Raw genomic sequence first — 12,927 nt, 5'->3', positions numbered from 1 at the left:
ATGTTTGTCCTTTGTCCCTCTTGTTCCCCTTCTCCAGGGATTACTTTCGTCATTAAGTGAATGGTGGCAGAAATCGAGAGAAAACTAGGTATTTTCTTATTCACTGATGGCAAGGGGGTTTCATAGCCTCACTTTCTTTGCACTGCGGAGTGAATATAGATTTCACATTTAAATATTCTAAGCTTAAATGGTAAAACGAAATGGCTAGGTGGCGTAAGCTACCGCCCGATCCAAAGGGCTCAGCCGTATTCATCCATCCATCCGCCAGCGCGCCGGCAGAAAGAATCGGCTGGCGCGCTCGGGCGGCGGCACGGCCGCCCCAGGCCGCCCGAGCGCGCCAGCCGATTCCGTGCCGCCGAAAGAGCAGCGGCACGGCCGATGTCAGCGAGGCGCAACAACTTCATGAGGACGCGCGCAAGAACGACATTCATGCTTTCGCATTCAAAACTGATAAGTGTACCTAGAGCCTTTTTGATTTGTTAGCTGTTAGTGGCAATATTTTTTTTTCCGTGTGTGTGTTTCAATTGCTGCTGCCATTGTAGAAAGGGAGAGCCACGGACTCGTCAAGCTGCATGAAGCAGCTTCTTTCCTCTGGTTCCTCCATCATATTTTGATGGAAAATAAAGATTAATTTTATTATTATATATGAAAGCTCTAGAAGCAGTGTTGCCCCTCAACCCGGAGGAAACAAAACATTATGGGTGGCTGAGGTTGGTATAAAATTCTTTATTAGATGTAGAAATGGTTAAGGCATCTATCGCGCTATTCCCATGTTCAAGACACTGGCAACATATTAGGACACAGCAGAGACTGCATAGCAATCTGGTTTGTGTCATTTTTGTGCATTGCAGGTTTCAAACCAGGCAGTCCATAACTTGGACTAGTACACTGTTTAGGATCCAACATGAACATCCTCCAAAGGAAACTCCCCAAAAACTATGCAACCACCAACCTACCATACGTTACCCGACAAGTGAGTAGGCAACAGATTCTTAAAATTATGTACACAAACCTTCACGTGTGGATATATTAGTATGGCATCCTAGGGCACCAGCATTTTGAATTGCACAGTGTATATAGGTGTGTACCACTGAATTTACTCGAGTATAAGGTCAACTTGTGTTTGAGGTCTGCATTCCAGCAGAGCAGTGGAGCTGATCATCGTATGGAACAACTCAACTACATGAAGAGGCACAGACACTTCGTGGCACTGGAACACCGAGTGCATGGCTTTGACATGCTCGGGATTCAAACACAGCCCACACTTTTTAATCCAAACGTTTTCTGGACCTTAGCTGTTGGTAGGTACAGTCATCCATCGTAGTTCTCCACAAGCTCTGCAAGATAGCTGACATGCATTCCTTTTTGTTCCCAAAGGAGTCGACCTCGTATTCGAGAGTGTGTTTCTTTCTGTATTGCAGTTGCTGAAGTCTAGCAGTGTTCGCCTCCAACATTTTACCGCTTAGGTCGCACCCACAATATGCCAAATTGCACATGTTCCCCAGTCCATTGGCAGTACCGAGAGGCACACACTTGGGTTAGCAACTGACTAGAAGGTGCCCAGTGTGCAGCCTTCACACTAAGCGCCTCTACACAAATGCAACATCCTCGCAGGGTTTGGGAAGAAAGGACACATCACAATGTACAAAAAAATACCCGGTGCCCGTGCAACCGGCACCATCCCTCTCTCAGAAACACAGAAAGCCCCACCACTGGGTGGGACATGACGAGTGTGTGGGGGATAGTGCAGCACGGGACAGAAACCATTAGCAGTTTGAGGCTCTTTCGCGCTTCACGAAGGGCGAGTCGCGGGAAGGCAGTCGAGATAGGGCGCCAAGGCAGCTCATCGAGATGGTTCGAATCGGGAGGGGGTGGGCGACACGGTGAGAGTGGTCTGGCCAGCAGGCCTGCCTCGTGACGTCAGGATAATGGGCTCGTGCTGGTGGTATTCGATGAGGTCCAGAATGCTCGCAAAGGTCTAGAACAAGGGGGAAGAAAGCAAATTCAGTTATCATAGATCGGAAATCAGCCAGGGTTCAGATTTTGAACCAAAATAAATAAATGAAACCTTGCCAATTTTTTTCAGTTCCACTGAGCACCTATAGGGATACATGTATTCATTTTTTGTTTGCTTAGTTTGCCTTCCCAACTCTTGCATCTTAAAAGTGCAATCCAATGCGACCCGAGCAATGCCCCCCCCAGCCACGACAACCCTCTTCATTTTGCTCTGCTCCTTTTAGCTCTTTACCTCAGTGGACATGACCTTGAACTACACTTGGAAGGGACTGAGGCTTTTGCAACAGCCCATTAATCTTTCTGTCTTTCTCTGGCGCATGTGTACACTTCTGTCAGGCTCGGTGGCTTGCTTGGTTCCACTAGTTTAATTTTGCGTGGAGTTCAGAGTTAAAATTGTGTACCATGCACATGTGTCAAGCTTCTTGTTCGGGCACTGGTGCACGCATAAAGCTTCACCATCTTGCACTGGCAAGCTAGGAGCAGTGGCTGACGCAGAGGAGCGTCTGGGTTAGCTCCATAAGCTCAAAAAGTTTGCTCACTCTTATAGGTTGACAGTCTCTTGTTGTGATTATAGATAGACCCATAATTTTAGATAATAGTTAAAAAACAGTATGTGAGTATTAGTTCTCCACAGCTGTGAAAGTCTATGTAAAATAAATTGCGAGTAGAGTCTCACCTTCTCCAAGGGCTTCTCGGTTCCCAGAGCGTAGGTGTTGTCCGTGCGTCGGCGGATGTTCAGATGGAACAGACGGTCTTGGTAGTAGATGCTTAGCGTGTATGGGTTGTTGTCCCCTCCACGCCGGCTCACGCGAACCAGGTAAGCCCCGTTTCCCAGGTCGTTCAGGCAGGCATCGACATCCTCTCGCTCAACGTTGTGGAACCAGTGGTACCCTTCCAGGGTGTTCTGGCAAAATTGAAAATGAGCCGACTTGTAGCGGCAGGTGATGGGAACACCAGAGGAAGCGAACCAAATTTGTAATAACTCGATATACATAACATTTAGACTGAACTGGGTAAACTTGGCTATACTCTGTTCACCCCTAAGCTGAGACTGTGGTGGAAGCTACGGCCTCGTTGGACCAGTCATACGGCTCTCTTTCGCCACGTCATCACGCTCCTGCCCATACCCACATGCAGAGAGCCAAGTCAGGTGATAAGAGGAAGGCAGAGAAGGGCCTAGAGACATACTATTCTGACAGCAATTTTGGCAAAATATTCAAAATAAGGGCTAGGTATGGTTGACTGAAACTGGCCGTCTAAAATACCAGACACATACCCTTGGCAACATTTTAAGTTGTTTAAATTTTACACGAGTTTTGCTAATGTATGAACATAAAAGGCTGATATTAGTTTCCCTTAACATCATTGCATTTTGATAGGAGTGATGCCAAATAATTCAAGCATTACAGAAACTGTCATCCTGTAGAACTGGTTCACATGAAGTACAAAAGAAAGTGCATATTATATTAAAAAAAAAAACGATCTTAAAACTCGGGGAAAAAACAACAACAAATGCCAAACTTGAATGTCATTTTGGTGTTGAATTAGGAGCTTCCCCCTTTATCACATTTTTATAGTATGATTGAGTGGATAGCAGTGGCTGCTGAACATTCCGTGTGACTTTTCGGTAGCAGTGCTTTAAATGCTAACCATGGATAGCAATCTCTTCAGAAAAGCTGACAACAAAGAAAAAAGAGGGCCACCTGCTGCTCCAGAATCACAGAAGGGGCTGTCGTGGCTGGCGGACTCATGGGCACTGGGGGCAGAGGTCGCTTGCTGATCGTAGCGGCTGGGTATGAAATGAAAGAACATTCAGCGTGCAAGAACAACACCCACTTTCAAGAGACGGCCTATAGTTATAAGTCAGTGCAGGTGAAGAAGACACTGAAAAGGGATTTTGCAGAAAAACAGAACAAAATGCCAGGTTTGTAAAAGATATAATGCAATAACAATTAGGTGACAATATGTTAGCCAAATGCTGACTAGGTAGGTGAATAACAATTTTGTATTTTTACACACTCAATTCGAAGCTAGGCTCTCACTCCGATCTGGACTGTTCCTGATGAAACTACAAGCATAAGCAATATTTATTGCTTGAGCTAACATTTATTTTATTTATTATTCTTGCCATAATTTAAAGTATTATTGTAATTATTATTATAATCCCTTCAAATGGCCAATGTGCCATCGGGCCTTTGTCATAGAATCTGGCATACATGAATGTGCCATAGTGGCACCTTGTGCCACCACAGTGACATTACTGGCGAAGTCATGCTGGTACAAACAGTACATTGGAGGAATTGAGACAATTCATGCAACGTGGTCGGACACACATAAAACATGGCGTATCCGCCTGTTCACGAATGCTGCCACCCAAGCACCACTCGCAAGTATCATGGGCTAAGGAACTTACCTAATGTTGACGTGTCTTCATAATTTTTTCGGCTGGACGACGAGACGGAATTGTCGCCAAGGGTGGCAGGCAGTCCCCCGCGGTTTAGTGCCATCTGCTCGAACTTGCTGCTGAGCGAGACGCCCGCTGAAGGGTCCTTCATACGGGCAGGCTTGGTGGGTAGTGGTGGCGGGCGCAGGGGTGGGCCCTGCTGGCCGAGAAGCCGCGGAGGCAGGGGCAGCTGCTGCACTCCCCGACTCGCCACAGGCAGGACTGGGGCAGGGGGCTGCCAGACGGAATCTAGGAAAGGAAAACGCACCAAGGTCTCTTGAATGGCGTTGGAACAGGGGGCCAGAGGATGATTTCCCCCAGACATTTTTGTGTAATGGGGGCATTGTCGCTATTACGCAAAATGTCTGGAATTGTCGCCTTCCCCGCTAAGATGAGAATGAGACAGCCGGTGTAGTCCCGCACCCGCTCTGTGGTAGTGAGCACAGCGTGCCACACGACATTTTCTACGCCCTTCTTTTTGTACAGGCGTTATGGCACTAATCTGCCATATAAAAACCTACCGTAAAAACCCGAGAGATAGCCCACCTAAAATCGACAAAAACTTGGGTGAAAATAAGGAGTGGGCCAACTTTCGGTGTACAATCAAGGAAAGCTGAAAAAAAAAAAATTTTTAGATCATGCCTTTGTCAAGCTTGTTATCTCGGCAAGGGGCAATGAAGCAAAGATTTCTGAACTTCCCGGTCATCAATGTTCGCTTATATCCTGCCATAGCTAACTAGACACATTTACGCCAAGGCCATTATTGATCCCAACACTCTGATTACTAGGAGTGGGCTATCTTTTAGTGTTTAAAAGAAAATAGCAAATCAAGCCAAGAATTGGGGTGGGTTACCTTCCGGTGGTGGGGCATCTCTCGGGATTTTACGGTATACTCCGTGTCACTAGTTGCGTGCAGTACAGGCGAAGGCAACGCCAGGCGAGGGGAGAAAGGGCAAGCACTAGGAAGGTTGGGTAGGACACGAGAAACCTCCTCTCCTCTCTCAACGTTCCTACTGCTCTCCCTTTCTCCCTTCGTGCTCCACTGCACTCCTCTCCCATCTCGCCCTCCTAGTGCTTGCCCTTCCTCTCATTGCCTGGCGTTGCCTTCGCCTGCACTGCACACAACTACTAGTGACACGGAGCATAGTACTCTACTTTCTTTTGGAAATTCAAGTGTTGCATGCGGCTGTGACATGCGAAATAATTAGACCTTTACATTGTGCGAAGTTAACAGCTTTGCAAATATATATATGTATAATCATACTTTTATCGAGGCTATCTCAAAATAAGAACCAGAGCTACTGCATAGAACATTAATTCCACACTGCTCTGCAAGCAATAGGTAACTGCATCACTGTTTGTACTCTGCACAAAATACATAAACTAGTTTATCACAACTGATGGCCTAACCACACATTCTTTTTCTAAAGTCACAAACCGACTTCAAGAACCATCTTGTTCCTAAAGTAAGAAGGGAATTGTCATAACCTCTCTAATAAAAGTTTCAACGGTGCTTTTTAAAAAAAACACCAAGTTAGAGGATGTCAATTTTTCTATACAATTTTCTTAAACGAGTTGCCCTCTAACTTTTAGACGAGTGGTTCTCAAAATGGTCGGCGGACTCCCAAAACGCCTTGAGCGCGTTCGTGGGGGTCCACACCAAGCAAAAAAAAAACTGCTCCGAAGAAGAAAAAAACCTCCTATGCCTACGCACAAGACCTCCGATGCAGAATGCATTGGGGGTGCCCGAACGGCCTCCGAGTGGGCCGGGGGGTACGTGACGGCCAAAAGTTAAAGAAATGCTGTTTGAGACTATAGACTGCTATGCCTATAAGCATGCATTAGGTAGCAATCTTGTGTGCCAATGTACAGGAAAGGATCTCTATGCTTTGAATGGTTTAAAAAAATTCACAAGCAGCAAGAGGTATGAATAGTGAAATTTCTCTGGTGGAAAAAAATCGGACAGTGGTCCATTGTCCCGGCTCTATAAAAATAACCTTTCTATTTTCATAACAAAGGTCGCAACTTGCTGCATCGCAAGAATGTCAGACGGCTTGCAGAATTCAAAACACCTTGCATCAACTCAGTAAAACATTTGATAAAATTTTAAATTTTACAAGAAAGAAAAATGTGAGAAACATACCACCAACAACTTCATAGTCCCCGCCTTCACCAAACTGTAAGGAATGTAAAGCAACGCTCAGAAGCAAGCATTAAAAAAATACTCAACTAGCACACTACTATACAACAATTTAAAGCTTGGCCCTTTAACCTTATAATACATTACCATACTCACCGACTCCACATGTGCATACTCTGCAAAATGAAAAGTAACATGTTAGCGCTGTACTATAACACTATGCAAAAACAAAGAGCTGGCGAAACGATGTTCAGCTATATTCCAGACACACCTCTGTTATCTTCACTTTCATCCTCTGTGCTGGGCGGCTTGGGAGACAAGGCGGGGGGCTTATACGAAGGCACATAGCCCCGAATGCTAGAGTGATGGGATATTGGTACTTCATAGTCCTCCGATGTGTCCGAGGAAGAGGTTGGTGCACGCTGCATCAAACAAACCAGTCAGGCTCCATTAAGAAACACATTATATAGCATTTAATGAATGTTTTTTGTGTGCAAATTAGATGTTTGATCTCTTATACTATTAGGTTTCTCTTTCTTTCGGGCTACACGTTTCTTAAAAATTTCAAATTAACTGACCTTAGGAATTGAGAGGGTTCATCATCTATGCAATAAAACTTTGGTCCAGTTTTAAAAAAACAACGACCATTGGGTAATTTCCCTTAGTCACTGAACCAAGGGTACCGTTTTAGAGGACTTTGATATCCGAGCGCATTAATTATATAAGATTGGTGAATTAAAGAAAAATGGTGAGTTAAAGAGGCTATTTATTTGTTAATCTGGCAGATTTTTTTTTTTTTGGGGGGGGGGATTATTTTAGGACATCATTTAATCCAAAACAAGAGAGCTTGAAATAGAAGACGGTAACAGCTTTTTGTTGCATGACATATACTTCACTCCAACCATTTAAAGATTTAAAGGGTAACTGCAAAGAAAAAAAGTGTATTTTTAAACAGCCTAATTAGGACAAGCATGTCACAAAACAATTTCTCCAACAAAAACACAAACATTTTACAGCAATATTTATTGCGCGGGACTGATTTTAGTTTGCGGCTATTTCGTCCGTTTTAAATTGCGCGCCACAAAGTTGGTATTATACGTCATGGAGTGGCTGCTATACGTCACGGAGCGACGTATAACAGCCACTCCGCGCGCATCGAAAGAGCGGGAGTTTCAAATATCGAGAGGTTGTGACTCCGACTAAATCGAGTCCTGTGGCATAAATATGGCTAAAAAAATTTCTTTTTTCGCGGAAGATTTGTTTTGTGACATGCTTGTCCCAATAAGGTTGTTTAAAAAAACACTTTTTTCTTTGCAGTTACCCTTTAAGGGCTTTAAAAGACAGGTTTGGTAGACACTCTTTCAGAAACAAATTGCTTGACCCCATGTTTACATAACAGAATAGGGGTGAAATTGTGTTATAGTTAGAAACCAAGTTATGTTAATAAGAGCTATGATACTTCAGAAAAAAAAAGGTTTACATTTTAGGGTTGTTTTTTAATGACTTCATGTCTTTATTCAGAATATAAGAATTTATTAAAAACTACACAGACAAAAAAATCAATTGGCAATTTGCTACTTTGTGTAGCTGTAGAATGAAAACAAGGGTGGCTCTGTTTGGAACTGAGTTCACATTTTTGTAATTCATTTACAAAATATCCCACTAAGATACTATTGAATTAAATTATACTCGTGCAAAACTGAAGTGAGAAACTTCCAGTTTACAAACCAAGCTTTTCATAGCATATTCTAATACCTCAGTTATGAACCGGTTGTTAAATGAAAGCAAATGTTCATTTGATGCTCATACAGGTAAGGATTAAATGCTCGAACCCAGGTTGGAAGCAATATAACCAAGCTTCCGCACATACCTCGGGATGCACTGGAGGGGGTGGCGGCTGGCTTGGTGGCCGCTTCACTGGAGGCCTTGAGCCCGGTCTTCTGTTTTGACAACAAAAAATGTAAAATGTCTAACCCTCAGTTCAGGATGCAAATCTCTCTCTGCCAACTAGTTTGTTCTGTGGGGGAAAAAGGAAACAAAGCAAAAGATCCACTTACAAGATGGGTCTTCCCTCTGGTGGCTTTGGTATCGCTGGACCATCGGGCGGCTTGGGAATGGCCCGCTTGATGGTGGTAGGCTGGATGCTGCCAGAAGAACCTGGGAAAGACAAAGTGGGTAAGGATGGCAAAGTGTTAGCGTTATCGAAGAAAACGCGATTTCAACACCTAATACTCCGACAACTTAAAAAGGGAACCAGACAAAGCTTTCTCTATGTTGCCATATCCCAGAAACTTTTCTTTTATGCTTTGTGCATTTTCAGAAAATCAAAGAACATGTGTATTTGAGCAGAATAAGTTGTTTATGTGACAGTAAAACTGAGAAATAAATTAACTTGCACAATCCTACAAAAGGAAGCTCTGGCTTTTTGGAACAGATACTCGCCTGATGCATAGGAAGATGCTTCGGATCCAATACTGCTCACTGATGTACATTCCTCCTGAAACAGACAATTCCGTTTCATAAAAACTTTTCACCCAGACGAAAATGATGGCCTTTATTCAGTAGCAAAAAAGATGCAGTGTCTACCTTTCCGTCAGAAGGCGTACTACCAGAGTAGGATGTGCTTGTCTTGTTTATTCCGTTCATTGAACCTATAGTCAATCAATCATAACCATTTAAAATCGGCACAAAAATGTAGGTTAGTCATGAACAAGCAAAGAACTCACATACCATAAGTTACTGTAGGCATGACATCTGGCATGCAAGGTGGTGTGTCATTTTCTGGCTGCCAAAAAAAAAAAAGAAAAAAACAGTTTGTCAATCAAAACTTAATCAAATTTAGATATGATGGGTCTTAATATTACTACAATTTACATACTTCTGAATCATCAAAGTCTGTATCCCAACTCCAATCTTCGTCATCGTCTTCATCATCATCTTGAGCACCTGAGAACAAGTTTTGAAGAGTGCAAGTTCATATATCAGTATCAAGAAATAAACAGTTGAGCACTAGTAGAGAGGACCCTACTGTGCAAGAAAAGTAGCAGCATTTAGTTGCACTGAATTATATTAGCCTCAATCACTAAGATATTAAACAAGCCGATATCATAGTACTCTGGCAAACTAACAGTTTTGATATTGACACTTTTGTCGAACAACAAAGATGTAAGGAATTAAAGACCCATATCAGAACAGCGTTATTGTTTTCTGTACTACCAAAACGTTGCACTCAGCATGGTATCTTAACCGTATGATGTTACAGAAACCCTCTATAGTCCGTTGCAAAGGTGGGACGAGGGAAAGGAAGGCCGGGGAGGAGGAAGCAGGTGGAACACTGGAGAGGGGGAAACCTCTCCCCCTCTCCAGCGTTCCGCCTGCTTCTCCTCCTCCTCCCCGGCCTTTCTTTCCCTTGCCCTACCTTCTTGAGTTGCCACTGAATATAGAGCGGACAATAAAATGACTGGTCAATGACTGGATTCCTGTAGATTGGAGAAGAGAATATTCCGAACGTTCAAATACCAATTCGAATAACAATATTTTCGTTCTGACTTTTGAACCAGATTTGAGATATTTAAATAAATATTTCGGTCTGCAGAGCGCGCTTCCCCTGTGACGCGGGTGCGTCGCGGAGAAGCGAGTCCTGAGCAGCCCACCCTAATATTTACAGAACGTCGCGGGAGCGCCTAGCAAATCACGGAAGCCTGTAGATGTATGCCTGGTCCAGACATGCTGCTGATGAAAACTGAGCCCTAAATGAAAAAACACATAACAACTGTCTCTACCAGCGACATTAGAAAGTTTTCGTAGATCATCCCAATGACTCCGATAACGATATCCAATGCTCCGCCGCCGCCTTTACGCATGCATCGTATCGTTATCAAGGGTATCGAAGGTATCCGAACGAACTACTAAAACCCTTTTGCCTGAGACCTTTACGCAATCGTGCGCCTCAGCGATTTCCCCGCAGCGGACTGGTCCCCCCGAACGGGGGTAATCACTCTATGCGCGTTTAGACGCAGACATCCCTCCAGTATTTCAAAAGCAAATGCGGTTTCCTTTCACAAACGCTTTGAACTACGACTACCAGAACAGAGCTTCAAATTGAGCTTTTACAGTAACAAGATACACGATCCAACGTATACTGGGCGCATGTGAGACAAGAAAACCGTAATCGCAAAATTATGCTTCGCATTGCCAAACGCCCTTTTCGGTCAGAATGTAGCGTTAGCGGATGGGACTGAATTCCAAAGTTGCAGAACTTTGCGTCATTTCATTCAAAAGTTTTGTGCGATTTTCATTAATCTCCAACGAAAACATTAAGCCCATTTCCGGCAGCAGACCCCTCTATGTATTAGCGGGTTCCGTCCGCCGCCGTTTTTTCATTGCGAATTCTCGAAAATCTCCTATATTTTTTTTTAAATTCACATCAGAGGTAGGTCTTGAAACTTGATTTTCACCCACCCGCAGGCGCTAGATTAGGGCGGAAACTGAGCGTTCGGAGATGCGCAGTGTTTTTGCATAGTATGAATACGATTTTCATTTATTATCATCCAAAACATATGCAGTATCGCCCTCTCGAGTTTGTCCTGATGCGCACGTACTGTCCCGATGTGTTGAATTTTCGACAAAAGAAGGTCGAATAGGAACGCGCCTCGTCGCTCATATCGGCGCAGCTGGGGGCCTTTACGTAAACGTGTTCACCAGTCACGGCGTAAGAATTGAGAGGCGTCTGAACAATGCCAGGCAAGTGCAAAACTTTGTTCGGGCTTTGCGCAGGCGCGGTCGCGTGCGACGCGGCCTTGTAAACTTGTCCAGGAGTAAGAACGGTTCCTCCTCGAGTGGCTCTCATATCCCTAAAGCCCCTTTATGTTTTAAAAGTAGCGCAGAGTGCGTCGATGCAAGAGGCACGTGCAACGTGCAGTCCTCGGGAAGATCATGACGGCACAGCGCAGCACCGAGCTAGATTTCAGATGCCATGTTCTTCCCAGAAGTGGGGCGCGCCACGTGTCTCGAGCATTTCCACAACAATGAATTGCGCCACTTTCCCCAGGATAGAGGGGCTTTAACTATCCCTAGAGTTCCTGCATAGGCTCCCTACGGGAGCCAGAGTTGCGCGTCTGTTTTCCACGTGCCGCCGCGCCGCTATTCGCCGAGATCCGATCACGTGAGGAGCCGGATCAAGTGCCATGCAGGAAAGTAGACGTTGCACGCGCCCCGGCGTACGTTCCCCTGCTTTAGAGCGCGCCGCGCGCCTCGAACGCGTGGCGCCGCTATTCACCGAATTCAGTCACGCGACGAGCGGGATAAACATGCCGTGCAGGAAAGACGGCGCTACGGAGATGAACGCGCAACTCTGGCTCTCGTAGGGAGCCTATACAGGAACTCTAAGTTTCCCAGATGTGTTGCGCCATCTCACGACGTTTGCCTGGAATGCAAGCGAACCTTTAACCACACTTGTTCTATGACGAGGCGGTGCCGTTCAGACACCTCTATTTTTCCACCGTAGCACGGTGCCGAGAAAATGTAGGAATGAATTGCTGAATATGGGTGAAGCCTTCGGGTCGGGCGGCGGGTTGTGCCACTTAGCGAGTATTATTAATTTCAACAGCTGAACATGTTTTCGAAAAAAAGTATCCTAATTTCCCCTTTCGCGCTCGGCTGCACGCCGCCACGATTGTGCAACGCGGTGTCGGCCAATCTCGGCACCACGTGGGTTTACGTGGCACCGTTACTGGGCGGCCGTGTTTCTCCCTCCCCCGACCTCCTTTTTCCTCGACTGATCTCCGATATCGTTCAGGAAAGGTTTTGAACGAGATAAAAGCTCCAGGTGGCACCAACAACATGGGATCGAGGCGGATGCATCGGCGTGTCTTATTTAATTTTGTCCGCGAGTGCGCACCAGCGCGGACCATGGTACATTCACTCACGTGGGCACGCGAGGTTTTTTTTTTTGTTTAACTTCTACATACCTCCGGATGATTCGGGAAGGTGTTTCGACTTCCGCGAAGAGTGCTTCATGTCACCAACGAGCCTGAAAAAGTACAAAAAAAAAAAATATATATAGCGAAGCAGGTGCCATGCACTATACATATTAGCGGCGAGATGTTTTGGTGGCGCCCTCCTACGGTTCCCCCTTGTGACGTCATTACCTTGCGAACAACAAGTTCGATGGTGTTTGTAAATAGCATGGTGGAAGCTTGAAATCATTGCGCTCTCAAAGCAACACTGCCAACACCGTCGACACTAAAGTTCTTTCATTCGTCTTATTTCCGTCGATGGTATACCCTTTCCGACGTCATAGTCAGCTTTTGGGCCAATCGTGGAAGGC

The 12,927-nt window shown here is 45.0% G+C and overlaps 1 protein-coding gene across 2 annotated transcripts in view; it reads right to left on the bottom strand.

The window, feature by feature from the left end:
- Positions 1 to 706: 706 nt before the first annotated feature.
- Positions 707 to 12,927, bottom strand: part of LOC115330994 (B-cell linker protein) — a 332,346-nt gene continuing 320,125 nt past the window's right edge. For both annotated transcript variants that reach the window (XM_040223689.3, XM_029993043.4), the window contains 14 exons: positions 12,569 to 12,630; positions 9,478 to 9,545; positions 9,330 to 9,384; positions 9,186 to 9,250; positions 9,042 to 9,096; positions 8,657 to 8,756; positions 8,470 to 8,539; positions 6,871 to 7,021; positions 6,756 to 6,775; positions 6,603 to 6,636; positions 4,430 to 4,708; positions 3,720 to 3,805; positions 2,693 to 2,920; positions 707 to 1,978 (listed from right to left, as the gene is read on the bottom strand). In XM_040223689.3, the coding sequence (XP_040079623.1) occupies positions 1,844 to 1,978; positions 2,693 to 2,920; positions 3,720 to 3,805; positions 4,430 to 4,708; positions 6,603 to 6,636; positions 6,756 to 6,775; positions 6,871 to 7,021; positions 8,470 to 8,539; positions 8,657 to 8,756; positions 9,042 to 9,096; positions 9,186 to 9,250; positions 9,330 to 9,384; positions 9,478 to 9,545; positions 12,569 to 12,630 (1,408 nt within the window). In that variant the 3' untranslated portion in view covers positions 707 to 1,843. The remainder of the gene's footprint in view (positions 1,979 to 2,692; positions 2,921 to 3,719; positions 3,806 to 4,429; positions 4,709 to 6,602; positions 6,637 to 6,755; positions 6,776 to 6,870; positions 7,022 to 8,469; positions 8,540 to 8,656; positions 8,757 to 9,041; positions 9,097 to 9,185; positions 9,251 to 9,329; positions 9,385 to 9,477; positions 9,546 to 12,568; positions 12,631 to 12,927) is intronic.

The sequence above is a fragment of the Ixodes scapularis genome, unplaced genomic scaffold (assembly GCF_016920785.2).
Source record: "Ixodes scapularis isolate PalLabHiFi unplaced genomic scaffold, ASM1692078v2 PGA_scaffold9__187_contigs__length_104089568, whole genome shotgun sequence".
In the NCBI taxonomy this organism is placed as follows: domain Eukaryota; kingdom Metazoa; phylum Arthropoda; class Arachnida; order Ixodida; family Ixodidae; genus Ixodes; species Ixodes scapularis.
This window is presented reverse-complemented; position numbering and strand designations above follow the sequence as displayed.